Source organism: Electrophorus electricus, chromosome 3 (assembly GCF_041902795.1).
Source record: "Electrophorus electricus isolate QZ-2024a chromosome 3, ASM4190279v1, whole genome shotgun sequence".
Taxonomy (NCBI): Eukaryota; Metazoa; Chordata; class Actinopteri; order Gymnotiformes; family Gymnotidae; genus Electrophorus; species Electrophorus electricus.
In genome coordinates, this window is record NC_137499.1 from 3,580,225 (window position 1) to 3,595,506 (window position 15,282).

The following is a 15,282-nucleotide window of genomic DNA, read 5'->3' on the forward strand; positions in this document are numbered from 1 at the left end:
TATAAGGCTACTGTACACCAACATACTGCACCTCATTACTGCCAGAGCGTTTGTGCGATATTAGCATGAACCAATCAGGTGATAACCTGTTATATCTGGGCATGAACAAGCTTAGGTTATGGACTCGAGACGTAATCCATTTCAACTTCCCCTGTTACTAGGCAACAAGCCTAAACAAAGTGTCCCTCCGTAGTGAGGGTAGTATCTCACCTCTGCTTTGACAAATAACTTCGGCACGCCGCTTGGAGTAGGATGACCGTGTGCCGTTGCTGGAGGTAGCGTTCCCGGGCCCTGTGGCCCCTCCAGGCAGCCTGGATGACTGAAGCAGCCCGTGCCCGCCGGTAGAAACACAGCCTCCAGTTCCTCTGGATGACCACTGCTGCTGCTCTCCACAGCAGGAACTGCCGCCCCTCTCGAAACCCTCGCCAGGCTGACTGGATGCACACCGCTGCCTCCTGCTGGACGCCGGGATCACACCCCAGCTGCTCCTCCCCCTGTCTAGTCCGACAGCGGCGCCACCAGTCCTGCGTGCGAAGGCGTATGCAGCGCGTAAGAACCGGCAAGTGAAGCAGCAGAAATTTGCTTTGCCACACGCAAAATGTTATAAATGTCACAATATGCTAGAATGAACTGATTAAAATGAACCAGCCCGAGTGAAAATGGAATATTTTTAAATGATTTCACTGCCTCGTGGGAACAAGATTATAATAACACTTCACTCTGAACTGCTTCTGCAGCTTTCCCAGTCAGCATTTCTCGGAGCGTTTCACTTCAGTTCTTCATGGAACAAAAATAAATAGGTTCAATCAGGAAATTTTCTGTGTACTTTTTACTAAGCCAACAAGCTTTCAACACAGAAAACCGCCAGTGTAGTCAGATCCCCTTCAATATCAGTCAAAGACACTTGCCAACAAATTAACAGAGCGGAACAAAACGACTGAATAAATAAGAGCGCGTTACAGATCTGGGAAGAATGACCCTTAAAATACAATCATTTACAATCATCTGCCTGGGGGCTCGGAAAGGCGCGTGGTGAGCGGAACCGTCAGCAGCGTAGAGCAAGCTGGCGCAGGGCTGCGAGGCAGGAACCGTACCTGTATGAGGCAGGCAGCCCGTCTCATCCTCAGGAAGTTCTTCCTTTCCAGCAGGGCTCGGAAACGGTGCTGGAAACAGACGATCCTTCGCAACACCTCCTGGTGGAGGAGGTCTTGCAGCTGCTGACGTTCCACCTCACGCAGGAACACCTGAGACGCACACACAAGCGTGCGGTGATGTTCTGGGCTGTGCACACCACCACGTGGTTCAGGACCTCGACTTATAAGGCGAGGGAGTGCGTCATCCTTCAGGTATCAAAGAGCTAACCAGAAGCCTCTACGGTTCGTTTTGTCTATGCGACGGGACATTTTCGCAGCCCTCAAAAGCCGGACGGGGGTCCGGGTCATACCATAGTGCGGCCCACTTGGAAACCATCGGGAGACAGGTCCGCCTGGCGCAGGTAGCAACGCATGCCGTCCTGGGTGGGTTTCAGGTCCTCCGGTAGCATCACATGAAAGTGACGGACAAACTCCTGATAGGCACATGAGGGCAGAAGAGGGGAATATATCAGAAGGACTTGCACACCTGTGACGTCTCATACGTGCCTCTGGAATATTAGGTTCATTCAACGCGGGCAAGATCACACAAAAATCCTATTTCTCTCATTCCAGAAGGAACACAAGCTTGCTTATGTAGGCCATCGGGGCGGAAGCAGGGGAATCAGACGCTCTGTGTATGTAATTATGCCACGCCACATTCATTACAGACAAAAGGGAGGCTGTGTGGAAGGCCAGACTGCCAAGGTGAGCACACTGTCCAGACATTCACCAATAAAGACTGCGTCCCACTTATTTGCTGGGAGAATTACTGACCGAGATGACACTTTAATGCAGTCATTAAGAAGTCCCTTGCTCACAAGGTTGAGGGGACTTCCAAAATTGCTAGAATGGCAAAATGTACTACACAGAAAGTTTAGGAACTCCAGTATACTTACCATTTCAAATCATGACATTTTGCTATATAGCATAGGACAGAATGAATCATTGGCCCTTGCGTCATTTGAATTATAGCCCATATTTTGAAAGTAGAATTCAGGGAGCCCTGTGAACCGATGGCAACAGTAACTCTCAATCGCTCTGACCACACCCAGGCGAGCAAGGGGACACACTGGAAACAATGAGTTCAGCCTTGGATACTACAGCCACGAGCAAACACAGGAAATTATATAACGCACAAACACCCTTCCACAAAGCGGGAAAAAGTGAAGCTCACTCTAATAAAGTCCTAGAAGTGAATCTGTGCTCATACTAGAATGTGGGTGTGTGTTTAAATACCTGAAAGGTATACTTGATGCTGTAGCCTGACTGTCGAATGCGCACGGTCTCCAGCATACCTGTGTAGCGAAGCTGCCTCAGCACCAGGGGGTCATTAAACCGCAAGGGCAGCTTAAGGCCAGAGAAGACAGAGAGCAAGAACATCAAACTCATTCTTGTGTCCTCCAGGCTGTCTGAGGGGTCAAGCAGTGGCATGTTTGCATGCGGGCTGGACGCAAACATACCTTCTCCGCGTTGGACCGGATACACTTCACAAAGAAGGGCTCCGACTGGCCGAGGGTCTCCATCAGCTTATTAAGGGAAGCCTTAAGAGAAAGCCAGCACAAACATCTCAACAAATGTACCTGAGATCAAGCATTAATCAGTGTGACCTTATTTCAACCCATATTGTACATTTTTCTTTGACTTTTTTATTTATGTCCACTTACATTGATTGCGTGGCTTTATGTTCCAAAACAATTTACACAACCATTTCCCACTTTTTCTTTATCCCTTAGAATTAAACAGAATGTTTCTGTCACTGTGCCATTAAGATAGATGGAGAAAAGTTCAATTAGCACTGTTCTGACTGGCTGCTTTGTTTTGTACCTCATTCAAAAAGCGATCTGAGCTGAAACATGCCTGCGAATGTAAGTGGGCGGGGCTAATGTAGCGTAAATTAGTTTGTTATTGAGGCAGCAGAGAAATTGATTTCAAAATGGATTAGATTTCAGTTATGGCCCTTATGGGCTGGAGGAGTGAAGGGGTTTCAAACCCCATTTACACAAAATGCTGACTTCAAAATGATTTCTTTTTTAAAAAATTTAGGAAAAATTCACTTTTCCAAGGTGGGGTCCCTTTAAATGTGAGGCAAGTTTAGAGCTTGTTTGCAATCCAGGATCTGTTGCATTATGAGCTGAGACGGAGCTAAAGTTGGAAAACAAATTCAGGCCATAGCGGAGGCCATGTGTGTGCACGTGCGCATGCATGCCAGTGTCTGGACTGATGGAGGAGAGGCATCTATTTTAGTGGTCAGGAATTCACTTTCTCCTCTCCCAAACAAAACAAAACAAAAAACACCACATCAGGCCTACGACAGGATGTGGGGGGAGTGAAGTCATCTGCAAATGTGTGCGGGCATGCTGCCAGGGCTGCACAGACGCAGACGGCGTGCAGGCGTTGGGGTTTTTGCCACTCCCTCGCCACTGTGCAAGCCTGATGGAATGCATGTTGGAACGCATGTGTGCGGAATGGGGCGGTTTCACTCTAGGTTTAAGACCAGGGGCCGAGAGAGGAGCGTCTTGTCCAGCGTGTGGCGACGACCAGTTTAACCAGTGACTATCCTAATGAATGAGGATGTCTGTACTGGACAAAACACAACAAGCAAGCCATGGACGAGATCCATTTTCTGAAATCTAGATACCATACTTCGAGAAAAACACTGATCTAAAAAAATAAATGAATAAATAAAATAAACACCGATCTTCTCCCCACATGTTCAATAAATATAAAAAAAAAGAAAAAGAAAAAAAAAATCCTTGTTTTAGCCAGGAAAGAGCATCATTTCCTTAAAAAAAAAAAGAAAAAAAAAAAAAAAAAAAAAAAAAAAAGGCAGACATGATGTAATTAAGCTGCACTTTTGTTAGTGAATGTGAGCTGGGTGGAGAATGCTGCAGTTGGCCAAGTGCACAAACGGCAAAAACATCACGCCATACCCGTGACATACCACACCAAACCCACGCCGTAAACACGGATGAAGAGAGGCTGTCCTGACCTGGAACTGGGCGCTAATACTCGGGGGTTTCTTCTTCTTGTGCAGATGCAGCAGTGATTTGGTGATGCGATCCTGTAGGGTCAGCTTGCTCAAGTACTTCAGGGACTTCACGTCCAACAAGTGCTGAAGCACACAATAACGCACGTGAACAGGCACTGAAGGAAACAATATCAACGTTCACACGAACAGATTCATCACCACACAGGTGAACAGGTGCTATCCTGAATTACAGCCAAGTAATAAATCTGTGCTTCTGGAATATTTACCTTTGGGAGACTGGGCCTCATCTTGTAGTTTCTGTTCCTCCTTGGTAGGGAAAACAAACACAACACAGGAGCAGGTTAAGAAGGACCCAACACTGGCGAGTGCGCCGCTATGACTGCAGTGTGTAAGGGAGTCTCACATGAGGATGCCATGGGCGCGTTCCAGAAGCCTGCTGCTGGTGGAGTTGATGAAGATGCCATCCTCGTCGGAGGTGGACAGCCGGCTCAGTCTCACACCACGCAAGTTCCGGCCCTCCCTGCTGAACACAGCGCGCGCGCGCACACACACACACACACACACACACACACACACACACACACACACACACACACACACACACACACACACACACACACACACGCTCAGAAACTGATGCACACGTGCAGGCAGGTGGAGTCCTGATCAGATCCAACACTGGACTCGCGTGCACAGAGTTCATCACAGACTCTTTGAGCATGACTCAAATGAGCAAGCGTCATTAGCGCAACGCACAGCGGGGATTGTGGGAAACGGACTGCAGATGATTATGCTTTTGGGCAAATATGCACCTCTTCTATTGCCATAGAGGACAACAAAGTCTCAAAGTCATACTTTCATTCACTCTTTTTAAAGCTGGATGTGTCTGATCCGAGTTCGGAAACATTCCTTTCGTTAGGCAGGGCTGGATGACTGCACTGCGAGTTGATGGATGTGGAAGTTGGAGCCTCAATTCTGTCCGACCACCCTCGAGCTGCAAGGTAAAGCCCGCCCGCCCAGCGAACCGGAGCCCCTGTATCTGCTTGAGAGGTTGGGATGGTTAACCCCAAACCCAGAGAAAACCACTTAGGCCTGCGCAAGAGTGGGGAGTGGGAGCCTTTGTGACGACCTAGCTGGGGAAGCGAAGGCCAGACGCCCTTAGCGACGAGGGCCGGCAGAGGGGCCGGAGGTGTCGAGAGGTTTACTTTACGGCCGCTTTACACTTTAAATTACAAAGATTTAAAGGATTAAGTATTCCAAGCATTTTAAGGACAATTTATCACACACATTTGGCCCTCCGCACCACAAGGTGACGAGAGCTGTTCTTTATTTTCACCCGTTTTGGCATCACATTTTGGTCTCCTTAACTTGGAGTATTTTAAAACAGCCAAACATTTTTTGAACCCAACAAAAAAAAGAGTGCATTTTTAAACAGTCAGATGCAGTGGTCGTCAGTAACCAGACTTCTGGGTTCAATTGGTTGACTGAAAATAGCGGCTCCTCGTAAATGCTTGATTGAAGTGGCACAGTACAGTTTCCCTTACTACAGAGCAAAGGGGTGACCCGCACCCTGGAGAGGTCTGTGCAGCAAGCCTGTGCTGGACGCCGTTAGGCCCAGCATGCCGAGGAAAAAACGTCAGGCCCGAGTGAGCAGGACCAGAGGCTTTCTGACAACAATAACAGCTGGTCCAGTACCTCTGACTGATGTAAACCCTTGGCATGCACAGACACACTGAGCACAGGGGCTGTAAATAACAGAACTTCCATAAAGCAATACGAGCCAAAAGCAAATAAATTGGCTTCGCTCAGAGGCAGCGGTGCAGTCTGGGCTGATAAATACGCAAGGCAGAGACTACCACCCCTGTCCTGCTCTGTGTCTACAAACTAGCAGTGAATCTGGATGTAATGAGCTTTAGTAGCATATTATCGGTCTCCATGGATACCAAGATAAGAGCTGGGCATACCTACCACACTTGGCTTATGCTATTTTGAAGGAAAAAATATTCCAAACACTTGGAATGAAAACTTTACATGAGCTGCCCGGCGTATTGCCATGGAGTTCTTCCAGTGTACTTTCACTGCAAATACTTAACAACTCCCCCCCCCCCCAATCCTTTAGTGGTAATACTATAAATTCAGATTACTATTTACAGTAGGTTAACGTTAACCATAAACCATAATAAACCAAACGCAACGTTAACAAGGTAATTAATGTCTTCACTGTGCCCTGCTACATGAGCTGTGAACTGCTTTTATTTTGCCAACGACAGACTCTCCCTTGATATGCCTGCACAAGAACCTGCACACTTGAAACAAGAAAGACTATTTTGTATGTAAAAAGCTGATAAAATGGCTAGCTGCAGAACAAACCGAAGCGGGGTGACTCCGGCCTCTCGCATCGCCGCTCACTTGATCAGAAGCAGATGTGGTGCGGAGCGGCGTGGGGCCCGTTTCCAGAGCAAAGCCCACTCGCTCCGGCACGGGGAGGCTGTTAAGTCCATGTGTGGCTGGGAGTAATTTAGAGGCTCCGGTGAGCAGCGTGGGCGGGGCGCGGGACCCAGGGGAGGGACAGTGCGGCTCTCCGGAGCAGGGCCTTGCGGGGAGCACGTATGCATCAGGCTTCCGGGGTTGACCTCCGGGTGAGCACATAGCTGCACTCTGACATCACGCAGGAAACAGCTGCGTGGGGTTTAGCTATCACCCAGTAACCCGGTGTGCGCGGTTGCAAATCACATTAGGAGGACTTTAAGGGGAAACAAAAGGGCCATTATGAGCCTTTCGCAACAGCCCAGTTGCTGAGGACTCTCGGACTAATCTCAGGGCAGAGAAGAGGGGGGCTCGGGGTCACTGCGCTTATCGCTCCCCACAAAAGGACAAGGCTGGGTGCCCAGCTAGAGCAGCAAGCAGGGTCTCATCCTTGACATTTTTTTTTCCATTTCTCACAGAAGAGACATTATCCATTTCTGAGTCACAGATGAAAATCAGTGAGGGCTACATAGCAAAGGGTTGCATCATGGTATTGTCGCTACGCAATGTTGAACTTAACGATGAGTATCTGAGGTCAGATGGAGGCGTGCAGCGTTAAGACTTCGCGTGTGTGTCCCGCGGGGGGGGGGGGAGGGGGCTCTTACCGAGGGGTGCACTCGTTGTTGCTACCCTGCAGGTCTGAGAGTGGTGTGCGAGGAATTCTTCTACTCATACCTGGGACAGAGCACAGAGAACAGGCCTTACAGAGGGCACCACATCTCACTCACACACTCACACACACAGATGACAGTGAGCGATGGGGTTACAGCCAACATGACAGATGACATGAGGGTCATGTACGTGATCAGGACTGAGCCGGTGTGGGCCGGACGAGCCACGTCACAAACCATGCCTTCTGCCGAGGAGGGATTTGACTTCATGCCTGCTAAAGTAGAACCACCCTGCTTAAGTTAAAAAATAAACGGCACTGCACAGCTCTTAAACTATATGGACCAAAGTATGCTGCCACTGGTACATAAAATTGTGCAAAAAGAAAATTTATATATAATTTTTTTTTTTTTCTTCCCCACATTAATGCCCATTTCATCACTGGTGAGGCAAAAGTCAGTTTTATAGTTTTTTTTTTTTTTTTTTTCCCCTTTTTATTGTCCAGCACTTGGGTTATTTCTAAGCGCTACAGTCTCATGCTAGCAGCAAAGACACTTGGCAAACCTTTTTTGTAAAAATCATGAAAAATAGAAAGGCGTGTCCCATCAGTTTTGCTAAAACATAAAATGTAGTTAGTAACAAACATGCTACAAACATTTTATACAAATTAGATTTACACAGTAAATGTATCTGACAAACTCCACAAGAAAGCGGCAACTAACAACACAATTAATGGCCACGTCATGCATGTCCTAAAGAGTGTCTAATGCGTGCCACAGCAAGACTTCTCCCGGGGGAGGAGTGTAGAGAGCGTACCTCGCGTGGGAGCAGGCTCCAGGTGGGCATTAGCTGTGGGGTGCTGGAGCAGCATGCAGATTGCACTGAACCCACACATCACACAGACACACACACCCACCCACCCACCCACATTCACGGCTGTTAGTGAAAGACCAGACCAGCCCAGGGTGACATCATGCAAGAATGCATATGGACACACAGACAGGTGCAGGGCTGAAGGGCTCAGACAGAAGGGAAACACCAGCCAAGTGGAAAAACCCAGACTCAACGGCGACGGATGGGACACAGGAAAAATCACACCGGTGCCGAGAGACCGTCTGCGGTCAGAACTCGGAGCCGTCCAGGTACGATCAGGGTCGGTGAACTAGCGCAGCCTGGACGCCGGGGTTTGGCTGGACTGCTCGCCCAGCGCCGAGGCCCTCGGGTGCGTGGGGGAGGGGAGCCTTACTGTTTCTCTCCTCTTTGCATCTCTGCAGGATCTCTAAGCTTCGCTGGTGCACAGGGTGATGCAGAAAGCTAAAACTATCCACGCTTTTCAAGGCCGCACACGGAGCCGCATCACCGTGCCCTTGGGAGGGAAGAAATAAACCAGAGAGAGATGGAGACAGAAAGGCAGATTAAACAGGTAGGAGCTGCGCAATTACTAGAGAATCACCTGTAAGGCGAGAGACAGACAGACAGAGAGAGAGAGAGAGAGAGAGAGAGAACCCATACCCTGCAGTGGCTAAGCTGGGTCTACCAGAGTCTGACGTCTGGCCCCAGGTGCTCTCCCTGGGGCCGTGGCCCCTCTGCCTGAGTGCTCTTTTAAACATAACTGCTGTTTCAGTGATAATGATGTCAACTATAATTATCTCTTGCTTCCATCCGCCCTCCACACAAAGATGAAATACGGCTTTGAGAGCCATTTCATTAAATTAAACGAAGCCTTCCCTGGGAGCACTTTTTTTTTGGAAGGGAGAAAAAGTAATCAAGACCCAAATATCGGGCCATTTATCTCTAGAAACACATGTCTTGTGATAATGCAGTAACGGTGGGGGTGGCACGCACATGTGCAGGGGTTAAGAGGCCACGTCTGACTGGGATCTCTCAGAGGGCGCTCTGGAGCGAATGCCATTACTCAACTGAAGGTGGGTGACTTCTGGAGCTGAAGACAGCACTCCCCTGCCTCTACTGTTGCACTTAAAGCACCAAGCCCCTGCGTTCCGTCTCGCCGTTAGCCTACAGGCTGCCTTCGAATCCCAATACAGCGAGAGGGGAGAGAGCTGAAGCTCTAAAGAGCAGCAGAGCAAAGGTCCAAGCGATAGGAGCTGGGTAGTATGAGCAAGTTCAGAAGCTAAGCTACCACAGGCCGGCTTGGATGCGCGCACACAGACACAGGATCGCACTGCAAATCACTACTGACCCCCAGCTGTGAGCACGCGGCAGCAAAAGTGCCTCAACATTACACCGATGACTGAAGTTACTGTGCTGCGTTGAGCAATGAGTGCTAAACCATCCCACAATGCTACTCTGTGCTGGGTGAAGGGACTGCCATCAGTGACTGTCCTAACTATCGTTCAAATGCAAAATCACAGTATATGCCAGCGGCTAGTTCCTTTTCTGGTGTCGGGGCCCCATGCATCTGTGTTTGGCTCAGCACAAGTCTCACCACTCCTCTTCTCAACACGTCTCCTCCCCGCCTCTCGGAAGGCCACAACGGCTCGGAAGTAGGCACGCAGCACAGCCCAGCGGAACGTGGCCACAGGGTCAATGCCAATCAGGCCACCGATGAAAGCGTTCCGGCTGCTCTTCAGAAGGGCCACGATGTCCGGCCGCATGTGGTCCGTGTTCTTCTCCCGGAAATCCTGCCGGAAGAGGAGACAGAGGTGAGACGAGGGCAGCCTCGCGGGGTCCGAACACCAGTGACGCAACCTGGGGTTGCGTCAAGGAAGCACTCTGAACGACTGTCATCACCATTGTGGGGGTTCATGCCTAGTGCGGACCACACAGTGACATTCAGAGACATGGTGATTAAAGGCTTATTTACAACCCAGACACCTCAGGTCACACAATGAAAAGCAACAATATCAAATTATCGTACTGACAAACATCGTCATCTCCCAGTTCAGCACATGGCTGGACATGGGACACTTTAAACCAAGGTCCATCCACAACCCCAAATTATAACAGGGTTAGGGTTCACTGCATGTAATGTAACATTCAGCATAATCATCGAGGAGATTGAACAGACTAAAAGACGGAAAAACGTCAAAAAACAAAATACTAATCTAAAAATCAACACTCACAAATACCACTTTTAAAACAGGCTCAATAATTAATATATCAAATAACTAAAAATAGATTCTCACAGTTGGCTGTGCGCTTTTAAAACATAAGGCCTGCAACAGATTGCACGGTGACCCTTGCAGACTCCTGTTATGCTGCTCCACATTTTGGTTTGTAAACATATTACTCAAACAGCGGCACATAAACGTGTCTACTGCCTTCCGAGCGATTGCTACGCGGACTACTGCACGGCACCAGGCGCTGCGTCTTAAAGATGAGAGTCCGGCAAACATCCACTGCCCCCAACATAACGCTGGACGTGCTGGCATTGGTCAGGGCCTCGCGCTCAGTTTGAGGACTGCACGTTTGGTGAGGTTGCATCAGCGTTACTGATGTTTGTAGTCTGCTTTGCTTCGACGGCCATCATCACACGCTCCGTCCGCGACGTCTATGCCTACGCAACGTGACAATCGCATGACATGACAGGACGCCATTCAAGCGCGAGCGCGCGAGCGAGGCGTCGGACGAATTACGCGTCCGCCGTTGAGTTGTAGCGCGTGACGCGAGGCTCCGCTCCGCTTACCTTCACGCCGTACTTGACCTTCCCGGCGTAGTGCCTGATGATGAAGGCCGGCTCCATCACGGCGGGGAACTCGATGTAGCTGTTTCCCTCATGCTGCCGCTTGAACTTGTCCAGCAGCGTCTGGTTGGTGGCCTGAGGGAAGCTGCGGTAGGACAGGCAGGGAGAGCGTTAGCGCCGGGCCTGCGTGCGGGCACGGACGCGTGGGCTGGAGTGGTTTGGACGGTGCCTTGCGCGGGCTGCGCGCTTGGCGCTGGCCCTGTAAATACAAAACACTCCTGTGTCAGCGCCGGGTTCCTCCAGGAGCAGCGTGGCCTGGCCCGGGTAGCACTCATGAGCACGTCCATTGAGGAAGTGACACGCTGCATGTGGCAGAGTTCATTAACACACACACACAGTGCTGATTAACCCAGCGGAGACAAAACGCCTCAAAAACTACAGCGGAAGGACATCAGCTGTACGCAGAAAAACCCACCAGCCTGCAGAAAAACGTGATGCTTTTGTTTGAGTTCATTTGAATATTTTTAAATACGCCTCATCTGAATCACCGGAGAAGTGTCCCAGTGGTAAAGAGCGCTTCAAATTGGTATCGCGGAACTGGGTCTCAACACCGGAGAACGCGCAGGCTTGTTAAGTCTGGTCACCTGGGCGGCGGGGCATATGACAGGCACACAGTTCCTCTGGCCTTGAGGGGATGACTAGTGCTGCCAACACACGGAAAAGCAACAGGAAGAGGAAGAATGTGCCACCAGAGAGCCGGGCTATGAGCCGCGCAGACCAAGATTTCCAGCCATGTTAAGGGGAGGCGACTTCGCCTCATTTCATCCCACAAAGGAAAAAGTGCGCAATAAAAAAAAAAAGGCTCCAGTTTTTATCTTTGAAATAAAACGGGCTTGTCTCCTTTTTGACGGAAATGCAGACATAAAATCACTGAGACCGTCAGGGATAGGTGAGTCCCCGGTGCATCGTTTCTGGAAGCGTCACTCACTTGCATTCTTCGTCCAGTAGGTGGAAGAGCGCCGTTGGTTTCTTGCTGATGAGGTTGATGCAGCCCGTGTTGTCGATGTAGTCGATGTTATGCCAGGTGATGCCCTCTGCCCTGTACTCTTCCTGACGACAGAGTGAAAACACAAAATAAACATGCCCCTGAAAGAAGGCGGGACAAAGCATCTTACTGTCTGAAAAGTCCCCCCCCCCCCCCCCAAAAGCGTCTCAGCTTGACAATACGCTAAACAAGGCCCCGCTGGAATGAAAGCTACAGCAACAAAACGCACAATATGACTCGTTCTTCACACACACACACACACACACGAGTATCGATTACACGGATTATTCAGCCAATTTACTTTTAATATGCGTCGTTATGCAACCCACACGTCTCCACCCGGACCCTGGCATTTCTTTCATATCACCTTTGCAGCTAGATCAACAGCCTGCAGGCCAGGGAAGCGCTCACGGCTCTCTGGCCGCGGCCTTGCTACTTTAACATAAAGGCATTTTTCACATTTCACTGGCTTTAAAAAAAAAAAAGTTTTAATGTATTTCACGTGTCCGTAGATTTCGGGACACATACATAGAACAGTCAAACCCGTAATCCAGTAAAGGTTTCATAAAATCATTTTCTTCTTAAACGTAAAAGTGTAAAATTAACAATGTAGTTTAGTGTTACAGCTAAAGTACACGTACAGTAGGGAGTATGCCTGAAGAATCAGAAGATCGCCGCCTTCTATGTGCCAAGATTGATACAAATATTTAGGAAAATAATTACTGAATAATAAATGACTAATAATTCTTCAAACCATGGTCAATAAATATCATAAAGAAATACATCCACGCACAAACAGTAAAACAAGAAAGGAATTATAGGACATATTGACCAATTAAAAGGTTACATTAAAGAAAGTAGAACATTGATTTATTTGTTCTTTATTGCTATTTGGAGTACAATAAGGGGTCTTGAGGCAGGGGGCAGTTTATCTGATCTGTTTAGTCTTATAAAGACAAATGACGATCCAACAAGCTCCATCCCCCTTGGCCCCCCAAGTAGTGTCCAGGCAGGGGCAGGGGGCCGCCAGACCCCAGCTCCCCACCCGTGCACAGCGCCGGGACCTCCGACTTCAGCTGCCACTTTTCACTCGGGGCCCCTTTTGGCTGTCGCGAGGAACAGGCCCCAAACCGCTGCCAAAGGGAGACAAATAAAACAGGGCTAACTGCATCTCCGTAAATGGCATGAAGGGGGAACCGAAGGGCGGGAGGGGAAGAAAAACTGCCATTAAATGGCCTGCGGAGAGAGGGCACGCACACGTGGCACGCCCGCCTTTTCCCAGAGACACTCCAGCATGCCGGGATTTATGGGCGGCAGGTGGCACGCATGCCAGGCGTAGCCGAGGGACAGGCAGGAGATCTCGCAGGCGAGGCCGCAAGTCAGCTACCGTACGGGAGGTGCTATTAAAATGACTAATCGCTGCTCTTATTACTAATGCTACTGCCATTACAAAAACAAAATAACTTCGTTAAGAATTATGCAGATATCCTGTCTGATCTTAAGTGTGACAAAGGACAGTGGTGTTTGAACATGCTGTGGTTGAACCATTGAAAGGAAAAAGTCTGCAGTAGCCTCAAGAGTTCATTCAAGTTCGGAATGCGGTACATTTGGGAAAGCACTGCAGACTCATTCCTGACATTTGAATCTAATATTTTCCATCTTTCTCCACAATTAATGCATGGAGCTTGGTGTAGCATCCCATAGCCGGTATCTTAGAACCCAGGGGCGCTGCCATCCTCACGTCATCAGGAATTCTTCCCCTTCTGGACATACAGAACAAACTTCTCCCCTTTTCTCATGAATAAGAGAAGCAGACTGCCTCTGGTCCTGCCGAGGCCAGTGAGCAAGCACACAGCCTGGCTAAAGCACAGGGCCCAAGACAAAGCGCTAGGCTGTTTCTGCAGAGAATTCTCACTTGCACATCGAGTCTCTTTAAATAAAGGCAAGGGTTAAGTTGATACTAGATAAAAACACCTAATGTCCTCATAATAGAACAGTGTAGTACAGCAATCCAATATCCAGCCTTGCTGGGCCTCAATTTTACTCATTCCATCCAAAAAAACAAACAAACAAAAAAACCCATATATGGCTCGACCCTGAAGCCATTCTCACAGGTTAAACTCAGACCGCCAGCGAGCGCGACAGTTCCCACCAGGGCCGCCTCTTGCATAAAGAGCTTCTCTTTTATGGGCTGCTGGCTGCAACTTCTCCTGTCTGATGGGATAATGGAAGCGGTCTCTGATGCAGGTCAGATCTGATCTGGCACACGGGCGGGCGGGGCGCGCCTCGGCCGTCCGAGCGGCGCGGTCTCTGGATCTCCGGAGGGAGACAATACCACTTCAGTCGGGCCTACGAGACACGGCAGGGACGACAGCGCAGTTGGGGCACACAAGGGCCCACAAATGGACACTTACTCCAATGGCTCTTTTAAAAGACAGTCTGAAATAGCACAAGTGGTCAGCTGTGCGTCTGAGCGTTCTCGCCGTGTGCACAGACTGTTCGACCAGGATTTGAAGGGCTGCTTATTTGGGCTTGATGTTCAGGCCTGTGAGCACTGCCAACCTGGTTCTGCTCCTCACACTACGAACTTCTTATTGCAAATTAGTGAAAGAATAAAGGTTGTTGGTGATCTTCAGTTATCTGTATTTTGACTTGGCGAAAACGAAGGTGAACCCGTCAGAGGAGACGCTGTTCAAGTAGGTGCCCGCGGAGAAAACTTAACATGCCTTCTCTGAACCAACATGTGCTTTAAAAGGTGACTCACAAAGGCACTGCTTGGACAGGCTGTGATTACAATGATTTGTGGGCGCTGTAGTTAACCAAGGGGAACAGCAACACTGGGCAAATGATGTTATCGAGTACAACAGAGCTTCTCTCTCATTGTGCCGTCATGTGTTTACAATTCTCAGAACATTTACAACGACAATGCCGTTAACCATTAGAAGTCACCCCATGCCAACTTCTTGCCACCATGTAAACCAAGAAGCACACTTGAGATTTTCGGTCATGAGGCATGCACTCCGTGATGGCCAAACGAAAAAATGTCCTCCCTAGCAGGCACTCCTGCTGATCCTGAAGACAAACAGCCATCTGAAGTGGGGGAAAACTGAGACAATAAAATGGATCAAAAGAGTGAGAAGAGAGAGAACTCTAGAGGAAAAGTAGTTTGCTCGTCACATGAAGCAAGAGTACAAGAGCATCCAGGGGAAGGTTCCCATACAGAGAACATAGCATTACTTTTCACTCTTTTTTTTTTTGTTGTTGTTGTTTTTTTTAAGTCAAAGCAACTTAAGGCTATAATTGCTGGCCAAAAAAATAATCTGTTGTTATTAGCAGG

At 48.9% G+C, this 15,282-nt stretch overlaps 1 protein-coding gene across 15 annotated transcripts in view; it reads right to left on the reverse strand.

The window, feature by feature from the left end:
- The window catches only part of myo9aa (myosin IXAa), a 63,400-nt gene that overhangs the window by 10,280 nt on the left and 37,838 nt on the right, over window positions 1-15,282 (reverse strand). For 10 of the 15 annotated variants that reach the window (XM_035532162.2, XM_035532157.2, XM_035532149.2 and 7 more), the window contains 13 exons: window positions 11,889-12,010; window positions 10,904-11,045; window positions 9,704-9,899; window positions 8,504-8,623; window positions 7,254-7,323; window positions 4,526-4,645; window positions 4,389-4,428; window positions 4,123-4,245; window positions 2,594-2,674; window positions 2,370-2,480; window positions 1,445-1,567; window positions 1,095-1,244; window positions 211-524 (listed from right to left, as the gene is read on the reverse strand). In XM_035532162.2, the coding sequence (XP_035388055.2) occupies window positions 211-524; window positions 1,095-1,244; window positions 1,445-1,567; window positions 2,370-2,480; window positions 2,594-2,674; window positions 4,123-4,245; window positions 4,389-4,428; window positions 4,526-4,645; window positions 7,254-7,323; window positions 8,504-8,623; window positions 9,704-9,899; window positions 10,904-11,045; window positions 11,889-12,010 (1,712 nt within the window). The remainder of the gene's footprint in view (window positions 1-210; window positions 525-1,094; window positions 1,245-1,444; window positions 1,568-2,369; window positions 2,481-2,593; window positions 2,675-4,122; window positions 4,246-4,388; window positions 4,429-4,525; window positions 4,646-7,253; window positions 7,324-8,503; window positions 8,624-9,703; window positions 9,900-10,903; window positions 11,046-11,888; window positions 12,011-15,282) is intronic. The other 5 variants (XM_035532153.2, XM_081709838.1, XM_081709843.1 and 2 more) reach the window with 3 other exon arrangements.